We start from the raw sequence: 25,244 nt of genomic DNA, 5'->3' as shown, positions 1-25,244 counted from the left end.
CAAAAGTGTGAAAGATAATGGAAAGCACTTGGGCTTCTTAGTAACAGACTTTCTTCTCTTTCCTTTAAGATGTTCTGAAGACCCAACTGCTAGTCTTTACTCAGTAGATGAATTGAATTAGTTACAGTTTATGGGCTTTTTTGCATTTATAACGAATACCTTCATGGCATAATCATGCACTCATCCATTGTTTGTCACAACAGCACAGACTGAAACTGAGTCAAAAAAGAATGAGGCACTAGTTAAGTCTTAGGTGTTGGTTAGACTAATGTAGAGAGACAGCTCTAGAATGTAACGCGCTCTGCCATGACTGTTTGGGAGCAGTACCTTGCGGACAGGGTCAGGCAGTATTCATCACATTCAATCTTCAGGACGTTTTGGGCTTTTTCTGTCACTAGACGGCTGACCTAGAAACAAATGCCATGAACATGAGTGTGTACATGAGTTAAACTGTCTATAAGCAGTACACCATAGAAGTCTCAGTGCATATGGATTTATGATGTCCCAGCCATCTGTTTAATATTTCAATGCAAAGAGATGGGCAGGTAGGGTTTTCTGTCTTGCATTGCTGGAGTAATGAGGAATGCTCTCTACTTCAGTATGGTGGTGGTGCTAAAGGAAAAAAAAAATCATTTAATCCAGCTAGAAAAGTAAAGTACCAACCAGGGTTCAATTTAAATGCAACAAGCTTAGGAGAGGTTTAGTCTGACTGACAAGTGTCAGAGCATTTTGGGCAGAAGTTTTGGCTGTTCTTGGAATGAATGGAAATAACTTTCTTCATGACATGCAGGCATTATACACTGAAGCACTGCAGTGAATGCCAGTCTACCACAAGGCTCTGCAAGAGCAAAACAAACCCTTAAAGCTACAACTCAGCTAAAACCTTCTCCCTGTCATGTAGTGTATTAGTTGCCTACTAATAGCAACAGCTGCTTAAGAGAAACACAGCTTCATGGTACTAGTGGTACTAGCCAATGAATGCTTAGGGAGTGTAAAACCAGCACAATTGTGTCCAGTTTCTGTAATCTGCAATTTAGAAATTTCCTGAAGAAGAGACTGTGTTTATGTCATTGCATGTAATAGCTCCCATTACACCCTTTCCCCCATAAAGTTGGCTAATCATTTTTTGAACCCATTAATGCTTTTGGTGAAACCGGTTGAAGGACACATGAAAACCAGGCGTATGAAAGCTTATGTAAATTTCGAGTGGCAGGAGTTTAAAACCAGGCGGACTAAGCCCTAACGAATCTCTTGTAGGGAACAGCCATGCATTGGCTGGAGACATGAAGATAGGAATGGACAAAATGGGATAATAAATCTTTTCTCTCCCAGTTTCATGATCAGATGGTAAATCTGATTTTAGCTTGCCTTATTTATGCAGCCTGTCATACTATTACGGCCATCGTACTAAGTCACAGCCTTATGGCTAATCTTTTATATGTTTGCTTTATATTATTTTTCCTTCTATCTATCTGCAGTTAGAGGCAAGGGAATCCCCTGATAACAGGTCTATCCTTTCTTTCCTCTTGCTGGATATGAGACATAAACCAGCAAAGCATTAGCAGCCCACTACACAACTTTAATTCCAGCCTGTAATACAGATGAGGCATTACCTTCATGCCTGACACAGTGAAGGTCTTTTTCAGTCTGTATTTGCCATCCTTCTGGGGATATGTGTACAGCAGAACATCATTCATCTATATGAAGAAAAAGACAAAATCAGTAATTTTCAATATGGCTTGCAGGCCTGTGCATTACTCTTGCGAGGGATACCCAGAGCAAGTAGTAACTTAATTAACTGCTAGGACTGTTACTAAAGACAGGCCTAAGCTGCAGAGCTTAGCTCAAGACCTGCATTTCCACAAAACTGTGGGGAGTCTGCATCGAGGACTTGACTTCTTCCCATTTTTGACTGTCGCTATTGGCTAAACAAGTAGATAATCAGCTCTTTTTTATTCATCTTGGGTGAAACAGCTGCTTGTTTTCAGCACAGTGCCATGTCCAAGCTGCAAAGGCAGGCTCTGCATTTACTACCAGGCAATACCAACTAACTGCCCAGGATGCTGCAGCTCTGGCTCTCTCGAGGTGTGTCCCCCTGTCTCCCCCCCTCGAAAGGTGAAGAGGAGGTGAGGGAAAAAGGAAGTGGAAGTGGGGAGAGGTTCTGCAGTCTGGAGGACTGATTTAAGGAGGAATGGTTTGTGTATTTTGAAAGCAGTAACTGTACTTCACTGCTGGCAAAACTTTCCTAGACCTCTGACAGCTCTGCTGAGTCTGTGGGCTGCAGCAGAGACCATGGAAGGGCAAAAATGAGAAACTTTATTTCATTTTATGTGGGGAAAAAAATCTGTATCTTAACATCCCAAATATTTACATAATTCTCACAACTCCTTGCAGAATGCATGTTTTTCAAACAGCTTCATACTAAATGGGATAAGTTCTTCTCTGCTGTCTGCCTAACTTTATCAGTTAGATGTTACTGCAGCCTTTCACCTTTGTCCAAAAATATATGAGGCCAGGTTGGACGAGGCTTGGAGCAAGCTGCTCTAGTGGAAGGTGTCCTTGCCCATGGCAGGGGGCTGGAGCTGGATGAAATTTAAGGTCCCTTCCAACCCGAACCAGTGTGTGGTTCTATGAAACAGCAGAACTGGACCTTGTAGGTCTTTGCTGGCCTCTCTTCCCCTTACTACTAGCAGGAATAGCAGTATCAGTGAACCATAAAATTGCCAAAGTAATGCTTGTGTGTATGCATTCTCTGCTTTCCTTGAATGGACAGGTCATGTTCTCTTGTTGTCTTTCCCAGGCCTCACAACAGTATAAATATGCATAAACTCAGTCAGCCCCCTGATCGCTGTACTGGGATTCTATGAGCAAGGCAGTGTAAAACCAAGGCACAGGTAATACTTTGTGATGCCAGAGACAAGGCATCTTAAGTGCAGAAATTCTCAAAAAATTAAGAAGTATATGAAAACCAGCTTCATTTGGATTCCACTGTGACAAAGACATTTAAATACAGCCAATTGGGTGCTAATACTATATTTTTGAATTAAAGCTGTGAAGAGAGATGCAGAGAAGAGAGAAGACAGCAATAATAGAGAGCAGTGCAAGTTTTCTAACCTATAGTGTCCAAATTTCTTGATCCCAACAAGCTTATCTATGCCATGCTGAACTGCTGGCATCCATATGTAATGCACTCTCTGTCTAAAAGCTTCTACCACATGTTTGTCTTTTCTGAATCTTTTAAAGGGTAATTCATTATGAACCCTGTGGTGTTCTATTCAAGTCTGTGTTAAAACATCCCCCGAGTGTCAGCGAAGCAGCCTGAATGTGTGCTGGGGCTGCATTTTCCAAACTCTTACTCCAAAGCCTCCTGTATTCCAGCCCCGCCAGTTAGAGCACTAAACAGTCTCCCATTTGATAGCAGCTTCCTGCACTCCACTAGCAACACAAGCAGCCTTTGTAGAGAAATTCTTGGGAGGGTGAGATAAGAGACAGTGTCTGAGTTGCTAAGGCCCGTGGCTGGGGGGTAGTTAGGGAGCCTGCCAGTGTCAGCAGCCCATACTGTGCTGCAAAGAGGCCCCAGCATCCTTGTAAACAGAGACTGGACTCAGGAAACAGGCACACAGCAAACATCCTGCCAGGAAGCACCAGATTCAACAATACCAGCAGCGTGGACAAAACAGCCAGCTCAAGTAACCTTGTGATACACACAACATACACCCACAGAAACATATGCACATCAAAAGCCCCTAAATGTGTGTCCTACACACTCATGCCTATATGGGCTTTGCACAGACATAGATCGCTCCTTATGAGCATATATTAGAGCACAAGCACACACACAGCATCAAAGTACACCCTGAACACACAGGCCAAGTAGGAGTCTGGGACACAGCCAATATTTGTGGCATATTCCAGCTACAACTTTAGTTTGGTGTGCTCTTCTCCTGGATGTGTCAGGGTTAAATTCTCAGGGTTATCCTTCAGTGTATGCTTCTCCACTGAAATTCTCTCCAGGTCCTGAGCTTGATTTAGCTTCAGTCAGAGGAAGTTCACTGCTAAGAACTTCAGGAAATGCTGTTTATGTAAAAATGTAGCTTGGATAGCCAAGGCAAATCCACTTATTTCACCCAAAGCTACACCAGCTGCCACCTGTGCAAGTGTTTCACCTGAGCTCTGTGAGTGGCAGCTCACATGTGAAGAATCAAAACTAAATAAGCCAGTTCTGAAAGAGGCTTTTTTATTACTACACTGGGACAAATTCCCACCAGGGATCTGCCAGTGGCTGCAAAGGGTTATCGTATGGTCCTTAGAAGAAAAGGGCTTTAAGTAAATGTGGGACTTAAGAGACAGTGTTTAGGAGATTGGGGTTTATGGTTTTGGGTTTTTTAATCACACAGTCTCCCTAGGCATCAGGACCAAGACGGAGCGTTGGCTGGGCTAGATGCACTGCCAGAAGGAAGGGTGTGTTCATGCAGGCCTTGGCTGTTACAAAATATGTTGGCAGTGATTAGTAGGGCCTTAAGACTGATGCAGTAAAGATACTACATGTCAAGATGAAAACACGTTGCCGTAACTACGCAATAGTTGTCTTAATGTATCCGCATTATAGTATGCATGAGTGGTAGCGCCTTGAGTGGTGGTGGCACAGCAGATAATCCACAGCATTAGCAGTGACAAACAGATAATGCAAAACCAATGAGGTATTAATGCAGGAATTACCATGTTCCACAGTGACTGGCTTTCCTGCAATTTTGCCATACACCTGAGGAGCTTCAAGGGAGGGGAGACAGTAAAAAAATCATTGAACCTAAGCGCAGGTATTTGCCAATAAGTTTGCAGCTGTTTCCAAGCTCAAATCACCCCCGCCACAACAGGAGGCATAACACAGGAAGCCTGAAGTGGTTGCAACTTTTATGTGTTAAAGCAGGAAAGAAGCCAGTTTTATGTGCCCCTTGTTCTTGAAAGTGGCTACTAGGGTTTAGTCTAGCTTCACCACTTACTTTGCATGACAGCATGTTTTGCCACAGCTTGCCTTTCTGACTGAAAGAAAGACAGAAACGCTGTTTCTGAATACTGAGAGCATCTATCAGCAACAGGGCACTGGCTACTGTAATGTCTTCGGCTGCCAAGAGACACTTCTCTCTTTGCAGTTAACATCTGTGTTTGAGCAGCTGAATCTCCCCAGGAATCAAAAATAGTTTCTAATCTAGAAAGTGCCAGAAACTCACTTCTGTGCTGTCTTTGTTCCTGTAATACAGCCTCTTATGACCTTTAAGCTGATAGAACCATTCTGGACTACTTGAAATGTATCTCAGTTTATCCCAAGTTTAAATGAATTTCATCTCAATGTGTTTTACCAACCAGATATCTGATCTCCCTTTAAAAATTCTCTATATCGGTTACAATAACTAGGTGTCTGACATTTCTGTATTTGCCATAGGTAGTGGATTATGATGGCAGTTACAAACACACCAGGAGACAAAATGGTAACAGCTTGGAATTTGGTCCCAGCTTTAGCCACAGCTCCAGGATGTTTTTTCTAATACTAGCAGAGGTGAGTGTTTGAGAAGAGAGATCATCAAGGAAGCAAGTACCATCTGTTAGGAAGTACTCATCAGTAGGCTTCAGAGTTACTACTGCTGAGATCACTATTTCTTAAAACTAGCTCCTGGAGATTCTGGCGTGGCCACTTTCCCTACAGCCCTGTTAGCCACAAAAAACTGACTCAGCACATCTCTGCTGGTGGTTAAATGACTTGCAGCATGAAAGTTTTCTGCCAGGGTTCAGGGCTGCACATAAGTCCAGGAGAAAATACAAGGCAGTAAAAATATAAAAGCAGTCTTACCAAGAACAAGTGCCGAGGGTGTCTGTGTTTGCCAGAGACTTTCATCAGTGTTCCTTCTTTAACAAAGATCTGAAGGAGAAAACAGCAGACTGTAATCCTGAGACTTCTCATTCTGAATCTTACTGAGAAAAGAAAATATTCCTCCTGGAGAAAGGTACTCTCGCTGTTTTCATCAGCACAGGAAGAGTTAAATAGCTCAACACTTGCTTCTAGCCTTACTCGTCTTTGCCTGGGTTAGCCCTTCTGCTCTTCATGGCTTGCGCATGTATCAGTACTGAGTTGGACAGAAAACCACTTGTCTCAGCCCACTGCTTCTTCACTGTGGACAGCGCTCAGAGGTGACTGTCACAGATTGCAAAGCTGACATATAATGAGCTTCAGAAAATAACTCTTGTCCTTAAAAATCCACTAAAATAGACCAAAAAGAAAGCCTGAGACCTTGGGTTTCGACACACTACATGCCTGCCAACATAGTCTGTACATACTTGCAAACACAATACTTTGTTAGTCCACACTTTTACTATGTATGTAGACAGGACTATGTATGTAAGCAGCTAAACCAACATACTATAACTTGATTGCAGTAACATTTGAAAAGGTGTAGAATAACTGAACTACATCAGTGGATTAACAGCCGTGTCCTCTTTTTGGATGGAGAACAGAATCTGGCGTAGTTTTTCACTCTACAAGAGTTTACAGTTAGAGAGACCAATCCTGCAAATTCTGTATGCTGGGCTTTGCAGAATTTGTTTAAGCATTACCTGGCTAGGACAGGTGAAAATACTGATGTCAGAGAAAAAAAAACAGAGGTTGACTGCAGTATTTGGCTGATGAGGATTCTTATACTCTGAGTATACATGCCTTGAAAATCGCTTCATGACTTTTGCTAAAGATATTGGTGGACTGAAGGGAAAGTCAGAGTTGCAGAACTCAAGAAAGAAGTCTCCTGAAGTGTAGAGGCAGGCTGGAGCTGAGGAGACAACGGGTTTAAAAGCCAGGAGAAGAAATGTGCATTTGATGTGGATGACAAGATGGAGATATGCACTCTCCCATGCTTATGTTCATGTGTGGCTTCTAAACAATGTCTTGCATTAAGAGCACCACTGGGGAATGGGGGGAATAAAAATTTTAAAACAAGTAATTTCCCCTGATTTAAGGCTCTTACCCAGCCAAGTAAAACTCCAAGTCTTTCCAGGCTGCAAGAGATTCCTGCTCATGTTGCAACCTTTTAACAGGAGTATATAGGGAGAAAAACAACAGCTCCATCAAAACACACTACTCATGGGGTGGCTGAGGACAACTGGAGTGGAAAGTGAAATGCTGCTCTGTGTGAAGGCAGGGCCAATACATGTCTTTCCCAGCCTAAGGCTCTCAGCACACCTCTGTACGCTGCCAGAGTGATGGCTTTTTACACAAAGCAGAGTTCTGACCCTTATCACAGTAGCTCATTAAACAATACTTCTAGATGTCTGAAATCTGGCCTTCCACACACCAGAGATACAGCTGGCTGTAAACAATGCCCTTTTCAGCATAGGTCTGCCTGCAGCACTCACCCTTCCTGGCTGGAGGAGACCGCTCTGCCCTCTCACACTGTGCTCAATGTGTATCAGCTTCTGCAAGTTTTCCTGGGGAGGAGAGAAAGAGTGCTTAGAAAACAGCATGGTGGCAACCCTTCCCTCACCCCTCCTTACCACTTCATTTCCCTGAAAATGGTATTACAGAATTCAGTTTCAGTGAGAACTGAGCCCAGGGTTTTATGCCCAGAAAGTCTTCTTCCAGCCTTACAGATTTTATAAAACCTCATTACCTGCAGTCACATCTGCTGTGGTCTTTGACAGTCCTGTTACCTCTGATACCTCAGTTCACCTTCCAAACGGCCTGCTAGCTCCATACTGTGTTTATACATCGGCCTCTTTGCTGACTTTGTTGCTGGGAACTAGTAAGCTGGAAGAAGGGACTAAGTATGATATCCACTCCAAAGGCCTGTGCATTAGTGGCATGACACGGGTAACCCAGAGATTTATATTCTGTGATAAGGGATTAATGGTTTTGCAATAGGGGATTTAGAAGGTTAACTAGTAAGCAGATTTGCCCTGGACTTCAGGTGACACAACTAATGTACCTATCGCAGCTTGCTTTTCCCAGTATGTCTGAAGTGCCTCAGTATGTTACTGCCCTGGTGAAATGTAACACTTCTTTAGCATGATGCTAAGTTTAGTTCTTAATCAGTAACCATATATCAAGCAGATGGAAACACCTACAAGCCTTGAACAGCACAAGACTACATTATGACCATGCAGTGTAACTGGTGATTGACACATTTTCAAGAATTTCAGCCATCAAGTATCTATTTTGCAATGCAGGAAAGTAACAAATGGAAATTTTCAGGTCACTTTTAAAATACTATAGGCTAGCAAAATGGAAACAGAATGTATAAACTAATAGGACAGAAAATACCAGGGACCAGGACAGCTGACATTTGCAAAGGACTTTCCCATCACTAAAAGGTATTTTAGCCCTAGCAAAACTTGTCACATTGATAGCTTCCACAATGGAAACCTGTCCTTCAGCCACAGAAAAAGCAGTGCCCTCCTGTGAGCATTGTTCTCATGGCCAGTGCTAGTATTGGGGTTTCTACAAGAGGGAGAAGAGAAGTTGCTGCAGCTCAGATACACCTCAGCTTTTCTTAGGACTGCTGGCAGAGGCGCCTGCTGTAATGCTGACGTGTGCAGTGTGGACACATGTTCACCAGGAAATGGACAGAGTTGTTTCCAACTAATTTCCTGTAGGAAGTCAAACAGCCATCACATGTGAAGGACAGTCATTTATCTGGGAATTTGGGCAGCAGAGGGGGTGTATAATGTCTTTACAGTAACCCCTAAATTCCCTGTTCAGATAGTTTTCTTCATTCTCTTTAAAACTATCATCATTCTCCTTTCAAATATCCTTCGATTAAAAAACGAAAGCGAAGCTTTGCCCAGCTGGTACTGCAGATGTGGGTGGCTGAAATCCTCTGGCCATTTTAACAGTGAACTGCAACCTCCATCCTGTTATTACGTCCATGTAGGAGGAGCACCTCCCCAAGGAATTTACCAGCTGTTAATGCCAACAATGATTTATAGCTCTGAACATCTAAGGGCCTCTAACAGATTGGAGAAGTTCAGAAAGCAATACACGCCCTGCTTAGTTCAAGTAGTGAATGTCTCCTAGAGTTACAGATAGGCAATGCTATGTGGTGGTGGTACTCCTTACTCCTCTGTTTGCGCAACTGAAAATTGTGAACAGTATTTTTTTGCTTGATGAAAATGCCATGGAGATAGTTAATATCATAATGTGTCTGAAAATCCTGAGTTAATAGATGCCAGGAAAAAACTGCTGGAGTGTTACTCTCATAAAACAAACCAGCTAATCATGAATCACTGTTATTCTGTAGAAAATGTACAGCATAATTCAATGCTCCTGTCAGATTCTAGGAGTGTAGTTTGATGAGTTGATAAGTGGCAGCAGAAATCTTCCTCCTTCCAGGTACATGCCAAGTCTAAATTACTGCTTAGAAGTTCAACCAGATACATGACAAGTTCTGAACGCCCTCTCTCAAGTGGCATTGTTCAGTCTATTCTGGAAGTAGAGCTAGTTCTTAAGTTCTTTGCATTTTTTAAAAATCTGAGAGAAAGAAAAGAATTGATTGTGACTTTGTAACTTTGATGGTTAAAATCATTGCATGGTAATGCAACACAGCAAATGTGATTTTGGCCACTGAAGTATACTGCTAACTTCAGAAAAGCATTCATACAGGTCTCCCATAAATCTGAGTGAAATCTAAGGAAGCAGAGATGCCAGAAAAGATGTGTAACATTGATTTGTTAGGAACTGAGCTCTTACAGTTCTCAACCTCTAATACAGGTATCCCTTAAGTTCTTAGATAATTGTGAAAGCTTTTCTTGAGATCTCAGGTTTATAATGAAATATGTATTATTTTCATACAAAGAATGCTTAATAATGGAAAAGTAGCATTATAAATTCTTTGCCTGAGGGGAAAGAAAATCTCAGAATCAACCCTGTTGAAAACTTTCCTTGGTAACTGTAGTTTCAGAGTCATTCTGTAGAGAGCCCAGATGACATTTTTCTTTATGATAAAACTCTAGTCTTGCTAGGCCACATCCTCCCTGCAATCTACATCTGTTCATTTGTCTTGGAGACAGAATAGTGTTTATGTAGCAATTAACTACTAGTTATTACTGTCAGTGCTGAACATCACTCAGAATTAGTCTGTAGTTACATCATCATTTCTAGGTACTTGCTGTTCTGTCATGTCTTTTTGCTTTTTTCTTTCCTTCTCCTGCTTCACCATTACATTTGGCTGTAAAGCACTGCCATTTCATCTGTAAATACCTCCATCCCAGCTTTTGCCCCATCCTATCTGGTGTAATGGCTATGACAAAATAGTTTGTGCTGGTACCCAAAGTATCTTTAAATAAAGCTGAGCGTAAGGAACCAAAGAGCCCAGCACAGCTGATAGTTTATATTCAGCAGAGGTGTTCAGGCTGTCTGCTTGCTGAAGCGGAGTGTGCTGCTTTGTTTACACACGATTCATGTTTGGAACTTCTTCTCAGCAGTCAGGAGCAATAAAAAAGTTCTGTCTTTAAAATGAAGGTTTGAATGTTTTGGGTTGTCACAGAGCCACAGCAACACAGCAAATGAGCTGATGTTACTGTATGAAGGGGGAATGCACTCTGAGGTAGATCTGCCAGGATAGGGTTGGGGGTGGAAAAGCTTGGAGCAGAAAAGCAGAAATGGACTTAAAGCAAATAAACAGGTCCAAACTTTTTTATGAAAGCAAATAGACAGGTGCAAGCCTTTTTATGTTTGCACTGAGTGAAAATACAGATCTGAATTTTAAGTTTTGACCTTAAAAACCTTGACCTTCAGAATGCTCAAAATCTTGGGTCATTTGTCATGGCTTGAGGTCATCTCTGCACAAAACCAGAAACCCACTGATGCTGATCTGTGGTTATTTTGCCACTAACTTTTGGAGAAGCAGGTTCAGAGCCTCCATCTCAATTTCCAGCTATCAGCTGGGGAAGGAGGCAGATCCATGAAGACAGGTTTCTCTGTTCAGGAAATAGTGGGATTTTTTTAACTACAGTTATCCTTTTCTGATACAAATATTAGAAAGCTTGGGTTTTGTCTGTCACTGGCCATGAGAAGATCATCACTGAATGTGGTGTTCTGAAACAGGCCATAAGCACACAAAGCTCCATTTTTTACCTTGGCACATGTATCAGAGACATGGCTTTTAAACCTGAGCAGCAGAGATTTTCAGATGTGAGCATACGTTAACCTTCTTGGCTCTTGGGTTCATTTGGTGCAAGCAGAGTGCTTCCGCTCCTCTGAATGGAGCATGAAAGCTCTGGTTTTAACAGATGAGAGGCACCTTGAGGTTTGAAACTTTTTTTTTATCTCCCAAGCTGTTGCAGAAGACATCTTTAATCTAGTTTTTAGCATGTCACAATCTGAATTCACTGCGTCACCCAGTGCTTCCATTCCCCTGCAGTCAGAGGGCAAAGGCACTGAAGGGAATATGCTGAGTCAGCAGTGCTGTAGTGACCTCCACCCTAGTTGTAGTGACCTCCCTAACAATTCCTGTGCATTCAGCCTTTTTACCTAAAGTCCTACTTGAAAACAAGCACTTAATAAGAAGGCTACTACTTAGTTTCTTCCCTTTGTCTGCAATGATGCCCAGTGTTTTGGTGCCTGAGTGATTATTAACAACCCGCTCTCTGTTCAGTAAATGAAATGATAAAGAAGTGAATTGATACTAACCATAGGGAAGGATGGTTGCAATATAATTTAGCAAAGGTACAGCAAAATCCCAGTGCAGGGTGCTAAATTCAGCAGTGTTCAAATGAAAAGTAAAATGTGAAAGCTTCCCCAAAAATATGATACATTCCAAATCACTTGAAATCCCTATGACCCAATGCAATGACAAAATACTTCAGATGAGACACCTTTTGAGAAGGAACACTTCAGCGTAACCACTCACTACTGGATGAAATGCAGGATGTCTGGAATGAGGTGCTTTCTTCTCTAACAAGCATGCTCTTGAGCACAAACCACCTAACAGTCAAGATCTTCCTTAGCATCTGCACATCTCCTTAGTGATGAAAATGCCTTAAAAAGGAGTGCTTAAAACAGCATTTGTTGAAATTTGGGGCTGTATTTTGACTATTTCCTTGGTCTGACAAGCCTAGAGTTTTATCACAGAAAGAAATGTAATCTGGTCACTCTACAGAATTGCTCTGAAACTGAGAGACATTAGACTGTAAAGAATGTAGGTACTTCTTCCTAACTACTTGAAGTGAATGCAGGGCCTGTGCAGGTAATGCAAACATGGCTCTCAGGAGAGAATTTAGCTGCTGGGGTGGGTGGCTGGTATAACAAAAAGAAAAGCACTGCTTTTAGTTATCACCCAGAGATCCACCAAGCTGAATTCCTCTGGAACCTCTTGGATCCTGTGTCTCGAGTTTCTCTGCTGCCTCCTATGCCTCCCAACACCGCTTCCTGATGTCAATAGAAAACTTGTATCATCTTAGACACAAACCAGACCTAGGTCCTTGTAAACAAATCATAAGACCAGCTACATGCAGGCAACCTTTACCAGTAAATTAGGACTCTAATATCACATAAGTGATATTCATAAATCACAGTGACCCTACAGAAATTGTTCATTACTTTGAAAAGCTATGTAACTTACTTAGATACCTAAATCTGTATTTAGACATGAGTTCTAACCTACAAAAGTCTTGGCCAGTCTATTCAATTATGTGATCGTTTGCAAGACTATTAATCGTGACCTATTCTTCTGAATTCTGGATTCCAGAATTGTGGAAAAATCACAGAAGTGAGCTCAGAATATATCTTTTCACAGTACATTTGTGACATCTTCAACGATTCATATCTAAAACCATCCCAGGCTAGAAACAGAACCATAAAAATTCCCATCTCTCACTTCATTGCTCCATATACCATTCCAGCAACCCCAAGATGCTGCTTGCTGTGATGACTTACATCTTGCACAGGGACACTGCAGGGCACAGACCCACTCCATGTCCACAGTACTGTAAACCAGATCTGTATAAGCCCTTCAGTATCACCCTGGAGGAGGCTTCAGAATTTAGCAGAGATATGTATTCACTTCAGCAGATGTGCAGAAAAGAGACTATCAGTCAGGAGAGCTTGTGTCTTGGTGGCACTCACCGCTTGGAGCATGCTGTCATTGGCTCGGTCTGTGATTTCAGAAACGATGAATAAGGCAGCTGAGGGATGAAGCAAAACAAACACCATAAATCACATAAAAGAGTAGGAAAATAACCCAAATCCCTTCTGTTTGCAAGGGCATCTTTTTTGTAAAAAGGAAACAACATCCCCAGCAGCAGCTGCTTTAACTTCTTTGGCACCTTTAGAATGCAACTGCTGAGCAAATTTCGGATATGGCACAGTGCTGTCATTTCCCCTTCACTATTACCATTATCTTGTGTGAAACTCTGCAATCATACTTGTGCCGACCAAGAAAGGTCATGAGGTCCCTTTTTAAGCACCTAGCACAGCACAAAATCTTTTTGTGATGTTTTCTAGTTGCAAGATTTTTGACGGTTGGAGCTTATAGCAGGGAGACATTTATGTAACCTACCTTTAGCCATCCAAAAGCATGGCAGTCTAAGGTGATCTGTTTCCCCTGACTGCCAAGGGAGAGGAGGAGAGGACAGGTCACCCATTCCTGATGGAAGTGTGTATGAAGTGCTATGAATTAACACCTGGCTTGTCCACTGGCAAATGACCTAGGCCAGGGCATGACAGATAGCTCTGACAGTAGTGGCATAACATGGCTCAGATCTTTGTCTCAAATCTCTTCCTCTGTAGAACAGGGCATCCTTTCCATTTCTGCATGTAATCTGAGAGCATGCTCACCATTGTTTGATAACTACAAACAACATAGGCAATTGTGGCCACAGGCCTTGAGCATCTGCCCTGGCCTTGTTTAAACTACTGGTGTGGGTGTAGTCCCACTGTCAGTGACCAGGGCCCTAAATTGTGCATGAGACGACTCTTGGGCAGAAAAGACTGACCTTCAGCCAGCCACAGACCTTATTAGTGTGAGCTGGTTTGGATTTATACTCAGAGTAACACAGGTGAACTGATTTCTTTCATTAATACAATGCTATTCATGTTTACTCCAGCCTGGAAAATACTCCCAGTGAGGCCACAGCTAAAACTTGCTTTGACTTCAGTGGGAGTAACAGACTTCTATTTTGTCCATCTTATGTGTGGAAAGGATGGTGTTAACAGCTGAACATCTGGATTTGTTCTTGATTGTGCAGAACTGGTTTTTATGCAATGTCTTTCAAGTTTACTTAAGCTTAAGAAATCAGAATACAGATACACAATTAAAACCTCCTGGGTTTCTCACAGCAGGCATACCACAACCAACCAGGTGGAACCATCCCAATTGACTTTACAATGACCAGGCCAAATACAGATGGAGCCAAAAAGGACCAGGATTTCCCCAATGACTAAGCTACTACTGAACTACATCTGCACTATGCTTGTGCAGATGATTATTTCTTGTACAAGTTCATTATGCCAAAACCACAGGAAGCCCAGGTTTCAATGAAAAAAAGATGGGGTTCTTGCCCTAAATAATTTGTCTGAATCAGTGATCCATTCTTACAGATTTTATAGCTAACATATTAACAGAAAATCTTAAAAATATCCTCTTCCATATACTGCAGTATAGATCCTGTACCTCTTTAGAAGCAGAGTTAGCAAAGCCAAATACTTGCTCTACTCATATCTTTTTACCTTGTGTGGCTTCATACTCTGTAGAATCAGGGCAAAGATTATTCAAGTAATCTGTAGAAAATAATCAAACACACACAGACATCCAGTAATCAGAATACTGATCCACATGATTTACATTGTTATTAGCTAAAACATAATCTATCTTAATTATAGAATCCCAGACTGGTTTGGGTTGAAGGTTTCTTAAAGCTCCTCCACTTCCAATGCCCTGCCACAGTCAGGGACGCCTTCCATTAGACCAAGTTGCTTCAAGCCCCATCCAAAGCGGCCTTTTCTTCTCATCTGTTTACTTCTGAGCTGACTTTACAAACAGCTGACCACGACTGCTTCAGCAAGGAAAGGTTAGGGGTCCAACCTCCATCCTCCCACCTTCACAAGTACTGGTGAATTCTTGAGGAACAAGCACCCTCCTGCCAGAAGCAGATGATGAATCCAGGCTCCTAAATTCTGCATCCAAGCACTGGGCCTCTGTGCTGAGAATAGTGCTGTGCATGGATAGCCATTCCCTTGAATATCCTATCAATATACCATATCCATATTCCCTCAAATATCCTATCCATAGACTTTCTAGTGCTGTGTCCTCCCTGGCATCCTGAAATCTACCTGGCTGTTACATGCTATTCAGGAAAGCATCTGCCTCTACTCAGACAGGCAGGAAGGGGTTGTGTGATGTTACCAGGCAATATTTAGCATTCCTTTTCACAGCTGTAAGCTCTGTCCTTGGCTATGGATGTTTAACTGAGTGGGCAACTCCTCTTGGCTGAAGTGCAGTAATTGGCAACCAATATCCTCATAAAATACCTTTCCTTCTCTGGTAGAAACTGTTATGGACACATAAACATACTTGCACGTTTGAAATTTTTTTCGTTGTCTGGTGAATCTGAAGGACTGCAGTTTCAGACCCACTCTGTCCTAGGAGGCAAAGAGGGGCTTGGTTTCCTGAGGTGAAGAATTGAAGCAGTAAACCTATTTCCTGGAATAGCTTACTCCAGCAGACCTTACTACATACAAAAGCTTTCATTTTCCCAGTTAGTTCCAGTACCAGGGACAAAGAGGATCTGAAGTTGCTTCAAACATAGATGGAATCCAATCAATGGAGCTGCACGGAAACCCTTCCAGCTCTCTCACAAAATACCATGCTTGAGGATTGCAAGCAAACCTCTGTTGGACCACAGAGATGGGCAGAGAAAATGGAGCATAGTGGAGCTGTTTCTGACAGGGACTCGTCAAGTCCTTTTTCATAGGTGCAGTATTCGTGTGCCTGCGCTAAGTCCACTATAAGTCTGTTGTGAGCCTGTGAGGTACTGCCTGGAGAAGGGCTTCAACAGAGACATGGCCAGGGAGGGAACAGAACAGAAGTCCTGCTATTGACATTCAGTGTTCATTTGTATTGCTTGTACTAAAAAAAAAAAACCCAAAACAAAAGCAGCTGTGAATAATGAGTTGCATCCTTGATGAAAGCATCTGGAGCAAGATGAAACTGCTGCTAATCTGCTGTGAGTAAAAATTTCATATGGTCACTTTGTTCTGCTGCATTTGTAGGAGTCCTTTCTAATATGCTGTGCCCTTCATTGGCTGCTGAGTATGGGCAGGGTTTATGGCTTCCTTTTTACTGTCCCACGCATAACTCATCTTCACCCACACATGTACATACTCCCAAAGCATTTCTTCATCTTTATGTCTATGGATCGTTGCTCTTTTGGGTTCTGACCTGACTAAATCACATAACAGCACTGAGACTCATTGTTACATTTCACCATTTCTTTCCCCAAGACATGTTCATTAGTCACACACCTAAACTTCACAGTTCTTTCTAGGGCCCGCATCCTGCTTCAGAAAGCTTGCTCCTCTCACAGGCGCTGTGGCTTGCAGAGAACAAGCCACCAGAGGGAACACAACCCCCTCAGAGAGACTCCAGGTGGGAGTGATAGGGATTGTCCTGAATGTAAAGGGTGTTAGTGTAAATGTAAGATCTGTAAATGTACTCTTAATGTAGGTTTGAATCTCTGCTTACTACAGTGTGGAGAAATTGGACTGGGATTTTGACTTAAATTCATCACTAGCATTAGGTTACTGCACATAGGACTTAGGGTGCAGTACTGGACACAACTGCTTTGTTGATGGAGTAGAAAGAGATGGTGCTTGCCACTGTCATCCAGGATGCAGTGCAGAGATCCCTTGCTGGGGACTGCTGTCCCCTACTGTCTCTGATAATTGCCCTTGACAAATAACATCAAAGCCATTTGCTGGCAGTGAGGCTGAACTCTGTGTCTCCTAATTCACAGAAGGAAAAAGACAAGAAGGAATGGCTGAAAGCACCTGACTTTACAGTTTTTTGTGACCTTTCAGCATGGCTGTGCTGAAGAAGTGTGTGCTCCTTCCCAGGCTCCCTGACATTTCCTGAATCCTGTATTAAGCATATTGAAGTTCCCAGGAAATCCCACACTGCTTCAGCCCTATTTTAGATGTCTTGGCATCAACTCGTGGCACAGTGGAGGTACAGAACATCATGGGAGGGTTTCCACTGAGTGCCTTTGAGAGTGAATTTACTGACCTGTGAGCAGCACACGATACTGAAAGACACGCTGCACCACTTTCAAGAGCTGGTGTTTCACACTCTGAGGGCTGCTACCAGAGCTCTGCTGTCCTCAATGGAAGGAAAAGGAAACACAAGATCAGGGATGTCTGAGCTCAGCAGCAAACTGTCATTTCCACCTGATGGTACTGTGAAAATTTACTACCAGTTGCATACACAAATTCCACTGAACCATTCTAATTTACCCAGGTTGCTTTGTGACTATAAAGAAGTCCTGTAAACACCTTATTTCATGTGGCATTATTCACAAATAGTTTGGACGCAGATGGAAATGGGAGGAAATCAAGTATTGTTTAGAAGGTAAAGCTTCGGTAAAGATTTTAGGATAGCATTTAAAGACAGAGGTATCAGATCCTAATGAAGCTTGTCATCATGCCTTTTTTGGACTGGAAGTTTTTTTCAGCCCTATTTCAAGACATAGAATTGAGCAAAATACAGCAAAGCATCTCCCTGTGATTGAGTTGGAACTCAATATTCGGAGAGTGTTTACAAGAAATAATACAAGGTTGTGATCTGCTTTAACACACACATGGAAAAGCAGTAGCATTTTTTTCTTTACCTTTACTGTTACCACATATCAGGCCCAGTCAACAAGAGACAGCATTTTCTAAGGCAGAAGAGATGTTGTATTTTACTGTATTACTCCTCTAACTGGCTGGCTAATCTCAACAAATGTGCATTCAGGGTTTTGCTAAGCATTCCCAGTCCCCCATACTCAGGTCAGAGGTGCCAGCAAAAAAAGGATGAGGCCCTAAATTCTGTATTGTTAGACTGGAAATCTGATGGTGGTCATGCTTTAAAAAAATGCTGAAGGGAAGTCTTGAGACATTGCCCCCCCCCGCCATTTGTGTGTGCATTCATTTATGCAAGACGGCAAGAAGTTACAGAGCCCACTGATTCTAGAGCTAAATCCTGCTGATCTCATCCTAGGAAAAGCTTCATCTGCTTTCTTAGAAATAAAAGCTAATTCTCAAGGTTAAGAGTTAGGCGTGTGGCTGGGAGGGATGCTGTGAATACAGGCTCTCAGTAGAGAGCCTCTATTTGCCAAGTTCTTGTTCAGAGCGGCGTAAGCCCTCAGAGCTCCACTCAGCTGATAACCGGAAATCATTGTGGTGACTGCAAGGTGTCTGTCTGTAAGTGCTAGCTTCCAAATGTCTTTTGGAATTAATTATTATCTTTAATATTTTACATGTGCTGCAGAGAAAAACACAATCCATGCCCCACAGAGCTGGCGTTATAAATAACCTTTAAGGTCTGATCCCTGATTTATCCCTACAGCCGCTCTGCCACTGAAGTAAACATTGTTGCTTTTTTTACCAGATAAAGATAATAAGAAACAGGGTTTATAGACAACAATAAAGCAGCATAGCTTTTAACCATTTTAACTGCATAGAGTCAGTGTAGCCCAGCTGAGCTTTCCATCCACATATGGGTTTATGCTTTTGAAGTTATGTGAAGTGGTTACATTGTCAGTACTTTAAAATGTAATCAGGAATCATGGATTTTGTAATATGTATCTTGATGGTGTTTTTCAGTTATTCAGCACGGGTGACTGAGTTAACACAACTGAAAAATGTGTGTTTCTTCCTACACGGCCAGAGGTTATAGGACTAGAGGTTACAGATCATTCAGGGAATGCAGATGAAAAGAATCCTGTATGTGACTGGCCAGTGGAGGCTGTGTCTTCCTGTGCTGTTCAGTATTGCCTGTCACAACATCCTCTGTAAACAGAGGAAGCAGTTAGCAGGCATTTAAAATGCAGAGAAGTGCAATTGTAAAGATGTGGGTTGATCACTGCCAGCAGCCAAGCACCTATACAGGCTAACCCTAACTTCAACCTGCCTAGACTACAAAAGAAAGGATGGAAAATGCAGTGAAAGCAGAGGAGATACAAAGAAATTGTAATAATAATATTAACTCTAACACATCCTCAGAGACCTTACTAAGTTAATATGTGACTGAGAAACTACTCCACTATGTGCATATATTTCACAAAATATACTCAGAACTGTAGATTCACAAACATACATTCTCTGTGCACAGACATGGTGTATGGGCAGCAGACACACAAACACATCATGTGCACGTGAACATCTCACTTTTAGCACTGGAATGTGTGAAGAGAGGTATTCTCCTACTCAGTGTGAACACTGGTGGATTTGCAGAAAAAAATATCTTTGATTAAGCCCTGTGGCACAACCATGAGTGGGTGCAGGTAAAAAACCATGGGAGCCTTACCTCAAACTCCTGAATTATGGCAGCCACTTGGGAACATTTAACGCAGGTTTCATCCAGCAAAGCCAAATTCCTATCAAACTGCATAATGTATGCTGTGTGGTGATTCAGCCTTGATTTTCTGGAGAGAAAAACATCGGCAACTTTCTGGTGTTCCTCCCTAGGGGCACAGAAAGAAAAGAACCAGCAAATAAGTAAATATGTAAATAAAAAGGAAAGAAGAGCTGTTACTTCTTTCTCACTGTATCAGACCCACAATGGCTAAAGGCATTGTGCTGCTAAAACTTAGGCTAAATGGCAGGAAAAAGGGAGTGCTTTGCTGACATACTGGGCAACAAAACGGGGGGCTGTAGAATGGGCACCGTAAGGGGCTGAGCCTTGGGCTGGGCCTTTGCCACAGCAGCACCATGTGTCACATAGTAAGCAGAATGTCTCCTCTCTGGACACAGCTTCCACTTCTCTAAACAGACCTTCCAGGTGCTGCAATGCTTTGAGCACAGCTTGTGAAGAATAATATAACATCTTCAGCTGTAATATCATACCTTTCACTCTCCTTCATTGCCCCCTTGTCAGCACTATCCCACCATCACCTGTTTCAGCACTGGGTTGCACAGCATTGAAATATTTATGAAGCATGTACAAGGAGAGAACTAGACAAAATCTGAGCTTGCAAAAGAGACATCAGAGGTTAGAGAGGAACACAAGTTTCTGGGGATGTCAGAGCAACAGAGTATCTGGGGGAGCACAGGCACAGGGAAGGACTTACTGGAAGGTTCAGGGGTGATGGTGACCTGGGAACCTGTATGAGCACAGTCCTGTGCTATATGTCATGCTGTTGTGTTGGCAGCATTTGCAATGCAGCCTTCTGTTTTCCCCACTGCCACAGAGTAGTTCTGGACAGAATCTTTGGGCATTTCCAGTTGTCTCCCTTTTGTCTTAGGGAACAGGCAGCATACTGATGAAGTAGGGCTGTGACTTCTTTAGGACACAAGTCATTTTAGATCCCAGCTGGAAAACACCACTTCTGTTTGTGTTAGGAGGGTATAACTCAAAAACCATTGATGAAATTTTTCAAGTCTTTCCAACATTTGTAAGAGCCCCTTGGTGGACATGAACCAATATACAGTTCTTTTAACCTTTTCTTTCCTTGTGTGCTTTGACTTGAAAGTGCAGGGCTAACAAGGAGATCTGCGCCCTACATTTAGGATTGTTACTGAAAAGTTCTCCTGATCTAATGGACTTCCTTAACTGCTCAGTGGCAATGCTGGGATAAGATCAGCCATTCTCAGTGATCACTGTCTCCCAGAGTCCAGGAACGTGGAGGTGTGGGGCTGGAGGTGTGTCGATCATAAGTTGTCAGAGCCACAGTTGCTCAGGCCAGGCCAGGGGCTGTGCTGGCTGATGTAGGTTTAGTCAGCTTGGGTCTGCAGATGTAATTTCTCTTAGATGTTCCACCAGTTTGATAGATTAGGGCCTGTCAGCCTGGCTTAAGTCACAGGTCTCCTTAACTGAATGAGTTTTGGAGCTTTGTCTGTCCTAGGCATGGTCTTATTCTCTCATGGAAAGACTTGGCCCTGTGAGGATGTTTGGTTTAGGTGGAGGCCCTTAGCAGGCTGGCGGTGTCTATTTGGCTTGGAAGCCTAGGCCATGCAGAGCCTTGGTGGCAGGGACAAGGGGTGCCCTTTGCTGAGAGCTTCACAGTTGCTGTGCAGGTTTCTGTAAGCAGATGATCTTCTTTACGATCAATTCTCATGTCTGCTGTTCCTGCCTCCCACAGTACGAGTCTCTGACCTTCAGGCCATGAGTGTGAAGCCACTTGGTGATGACCATGAACTGGCATCAGTGGACAATACATATGCAGGCTGTCCTCACACTGGCTGTTTCAGAGCCGTGGGCTGAGTGCTGCATGAATGTTTCAGTATTTGGTTTCTTAGCCTGGCAGCATCTACATTTACTGCCTTCCTACCTGCATGCAAAATCTGCCAGAGTAGTTCAGGTTCTACTCTTTTCATCTCTGCTGGAGTCCCAGCTTCCCTGCTAACGGGGTCAAGGGAACACTGGTGAGTTCACCCACATGCTGCAGAGGGTATGTTAAGGCCATCAAACTATGCCATTGCATACTTACCATTTAAGGACTTTTTCTTCCAATTCTCCCAGAATGTCTTGGTGTAATTCATAGATTTCAGGGAGTTCACTTAAGCCCTGCTTGAGTTTAACTTCTTCCTGTTCATTTTCATCTCCTCCTTCAAGCACTTTCAAGATACGTTCATAGAAATCCTGTGAACAACAATACAGAAATTAGGCAAACAGACTTCAAGTCTCTCCTCTGAAATTATCATTACAATTTCTTGACTCCTAATCTATGCTTTCTAGAAACTAAAAGATATGACAGCTGTAGTGATAGAGTGGGCTCAGTATAGCAAGAATATCACAGCATATGTTTTCTTCCATCCATTAGTTCATTCACATTTTCAGCTGAACTCCACAATGCTGCCAACCCAAATTTGAACATTTCAGTTGACCACGCCATCAGACCTTTATGTGTACAATGAGTTTGGTATCTTTTTGTTGCCCTGCCTTCCCCCCCCCCGCTTTTCTGGGTGTAATTGGTCTCATTTTTGTAGTGTTTCTTAACCAGAAACATGAGTTTTTTAAAAAAGGATGAGATTCTCCTGTCACTTCATTGGGTCCAACAGCTTGACATGAAAAACACGTCTAAGATTTGCAACTCTTGTCTCCAATCTGATCTTAAAGAGAGGAAGAAGCTATGAATTTAAGCTATGGAACAAATAGTTTTTCCCATGAAACCTAACTTAGACATTTTTTCCTCATCTTTGAAATGGTTTTGATCCTGAAGTGATTTATAGCTTATGTGGGCACAGGTGCAATTTCCTCTGTATTAAAATGTAGCCAGCTTGATACATAATAGGGGAGCTGTTGAAGAGTGCATAGATGTTTCTGCAGCTTTGACTCAGAAGTGAGGAATAAGGCAACCATCTGAAACTGCAGTGATAATTTGTATTAGACACCAGGCATTAGAAAATCATACCACCAACAGCCAGCAAATACTTTCCATGCAAAACAAGTACATCCCGGATTGTGATGAGAGCAGAAACCAGGCATTCATATACAACTGCTTAGAAACAGATTGTGTGAGTGCCTTTTCCAAACTTTTTCTGCATTCCAGTAAGCTATGAAGTGTACAGAGTTTTTATTGCACAAGATGAGGAAAAAAGACATGAGAGTGAAAACTAGTAAATAATCAAAACAGCAGCTCAGTGGAAAGGCCACATTAACTGTAAGGGTTGAAAGCTCCTGACGAGCATCTAGTCACAGCATAGCTGGTGTTAAAGCCCTGCTTGCATCCTGTCAGCCCAAGGCCATCACACCAGGAGCTGTTCTTCCAGCAGGTTCACACTGAGCTGCGCTTCAGCCCCAGAACTAGAGTGAGGGCAATCTTTAGTGTCTAACCACTCTGGCCAGATCCATGCTTTGAATGTATTTTTCCATGTGCTACCCTGCAAACAGTGCATTATCATTCAAACCAGTGTTTTTTCAAAGATACATTAACACACTCTGTGAGTCCATAGGAGCCAATTAATCAGAAGAAAAAAAATGCAGCTGCTTTAACAGCCACTGAGGTGATGCTGCTGCATGAGGTAATAGAAATGGCAGCTGGATTGTTCCACCCAGAGACCATTTCCTGGCCTCTACCCCACTGTATGTGATGTGGCCACATGTGCTGTGACAGGAAGCAGGGGCTTGATAAAAACAAAACTTCTAAGGTTGCACAGCTCATTGAAAGATGCCAAGCTGCTTTCATCTGGCCCTGAACCAGGATGGGATAGGTTGATTATCTTCCTCTGTGAGGACCTACTGATCGTGAAAACTATTGCCAAAAAGTCAGATTTTGTTGCCTGAACTTTTAGGGACAGTCTTACAAAGTTCTCTGGGCCATACTGGGATTTACCATGGCATTTCTCATGACTTTTCCTTCTGTCTAGTAAAGTATTGTATGTGGAATAATTAAAGAGGAGTCTGAAGGAAATTATTTCCATGAAGCTTGCTGATGTTACAGATATGAGCAACTCAACAGAGTATGATTCACTGGGGATCCATATCTTACATTAGATGGTCCACTTTAGTTTGATTAAGTCAAGGTAGCTGTATTGATTTCAGTGGGCTGAGGGTCTGGTTGGTATGACTGTGGTCAGGCTGAAAGGTTCTGTCAGGAGCAGGAGATGTTCTGGGCAAAGATCTTCAACATTTCTCTCACCTCACCAGCAGGAGCTGACTCCAGGCAAGAGCAGTTCTTAGTCTCCTCAGATTCAGTCCTGGCTTTTCTGTTGTAACACTGTCAACAGCAATGTACACAGTGGCTCACTATGACCCAGAATGACTGGAATATCTGGTAGATACTAGCCAAAGGAAAGTCACACACACCCTGTGGGGTTTTAGCAAAAATGAGAGAGGAAGCATTTTTTTGCTGAAAGCCACTAGAACTAGGTTAGAAAAAAAGATCATGGTGACAGTTTTGGTTTTGAATAGCTATATACTGGATAAAACAAGATCATAAACATTTCTGAAAGCATATTGTGTTTCCTAATTATCTGGGTCTGATTTCCATGTATCCTGCCCCAGTACCATAAATAAACCCAATGTTGTGCTATTCCAGCTCCCATTTTTTTCTGATGTGTGAGTGAGCCTAGCCAACTACCTGCTTCAGCCAGTGTACACTACAGAGGCTTTCCACCCAAGCCAGTCAATCCATCTTCTGGATGCTTTTCCTAAGTCAAAGGAATCTGCAACCTTTCAAAGTCCTCAGTTATCACAATTAATCAAGACTGGGGAAAGGGAAAGAATCCAAAGGGGGCTTACAGCTTATTGTGCCTGGAGAAGTGAATAGATGTACTAAGTTCACTACTGATGTGCTTAGGTAACCTATTATGTTACAGACATGTAATCTTTTCCAAATGAACATGGAACAGCTCTGAATCTGTCCACTTCCCACCATAGCTGAGCAACAAGATTAACACTCCTTTCCCACAGCATCTCAGTGAATTGAATTAGTCATTACTTGCCTGTGCCTTTCACTCTAGTTAATTCTCAGACAAATGATTTCATTCCACTTGCCTGGATAGCCAGCTTCCTAATGATTACCAACACCCTGCAGCATGACAGGAATCGTTATAAATGTCCATTAAAAAAAATAAGAATGGTGTCACTATTGAAAATGCTGAGTGCCTGGGAAGCCATAAATCAAAAGCAAAGTGCTTTTGCAATCTCATTAACTGTAATCAGTCATGGTACCTGAAGGTCCTCAAGTCTGTCACCCAGGCCACACATCCAAACACAGAAGGTACCAAACACTGGGTCTGTATCGTTCCCTGCTAGGTCAAAACTTGTTTAGAACAGCAGCATGAATTGAAGCTGTTCAGTTCAAGGCTCTGGCATGGTGGTCACAGAGCTCAGCCTCATCCAAGGGTGTATGAGCCTATGATCTGACTCCTGTCCTATGTCTACACCTGCACCAGTCTACATACACCAGTTTGTGTGTGCATGTGAAAGCATAACTCAAGCTACCGAGTGACACAGAAGGTTTGAAACTGTGGTATAAAAATGCATTTTTGAAGCATAAAACTTTTCATTACATTTTAGACACCCATATATAAGCCCTTTACAGGCATCCAATGGCCAAATCCCTAACAT

General features: G+C 42.5%; 1 protein-coding gene across 3 annotated transcripts in view; it reads right to left on the bottom strand.

The window, feature by feature from the left end:
- The window catches only part of FGD5 (FYVE, RhoGEF and PH domain containing 5), a 91,762-nt gene that overhangs the window by 13,839 nt on the left and 52,679 nt on the right, over positions 1-25,244 (bottom strand). For 2 of the 3 annotated variants that reach the window (XM_062635915.1, XM_062635936.1), the window contains exons 6-14: positions 21,661-21,812; positions 19,539-19,695; positions 17,259-17,346; positions 14,705-14,755; positions 13,103-13,161; positions 7,399-7,470; positions 5,846-5,914; positions 1,614-1,697; positions 328-407 (exon numbers count right to left, since the gene is read on the bottom strand). In XM_062635915.1, the coding sequence (XP_062491899.1) occupies positions 328-407; positions 1,614-1,697; positions 5,846-5,914; positions 7,399-7,470; positions 13,103-13,161; positions 14,705-14,755; positions 17,259-17,346; positions 19,539-19,695; positions 21,661-21,812 (812 nt within the window). The remainder of the gene's footprint in view (positions 1-327; positions 408-1,613; positions 1,698-5,845; positions 5,915-7,398; positions 7,471-13,102; positions 13,162-14,704; positions 14,756-17,258; positions 17,347-19,538; positions 19,696-21,660; positions 21,813-25,244) is intronic. The other variant, XM_062635925.1, reaches the window with a different exon arrangement.

The sequence above is a fragment of the Pezoporus occidentalis genome, unplaced genomic scaffold (genome assembly GCF_034315485.1).
Source record: "Pezoporus occidentalis ecotype Australia unplaced genomic scaffold, CSIRO_AGI_Poc_V1 ctg114, whole genome shotgun sequence".
In the NCBI taxonomy this organism is placed as follows: Eukaryota; Metazoa; Chordata; class Aves; order Psittaciformes; family Psittacidae; genus Pezoporus; species Pezoporus occidentalis.
The sequence above is the reverse complement of the archived record's forward strand: the minus strand, read 5'-3'. Positions and strand labels throughout refer to the sequence as shown.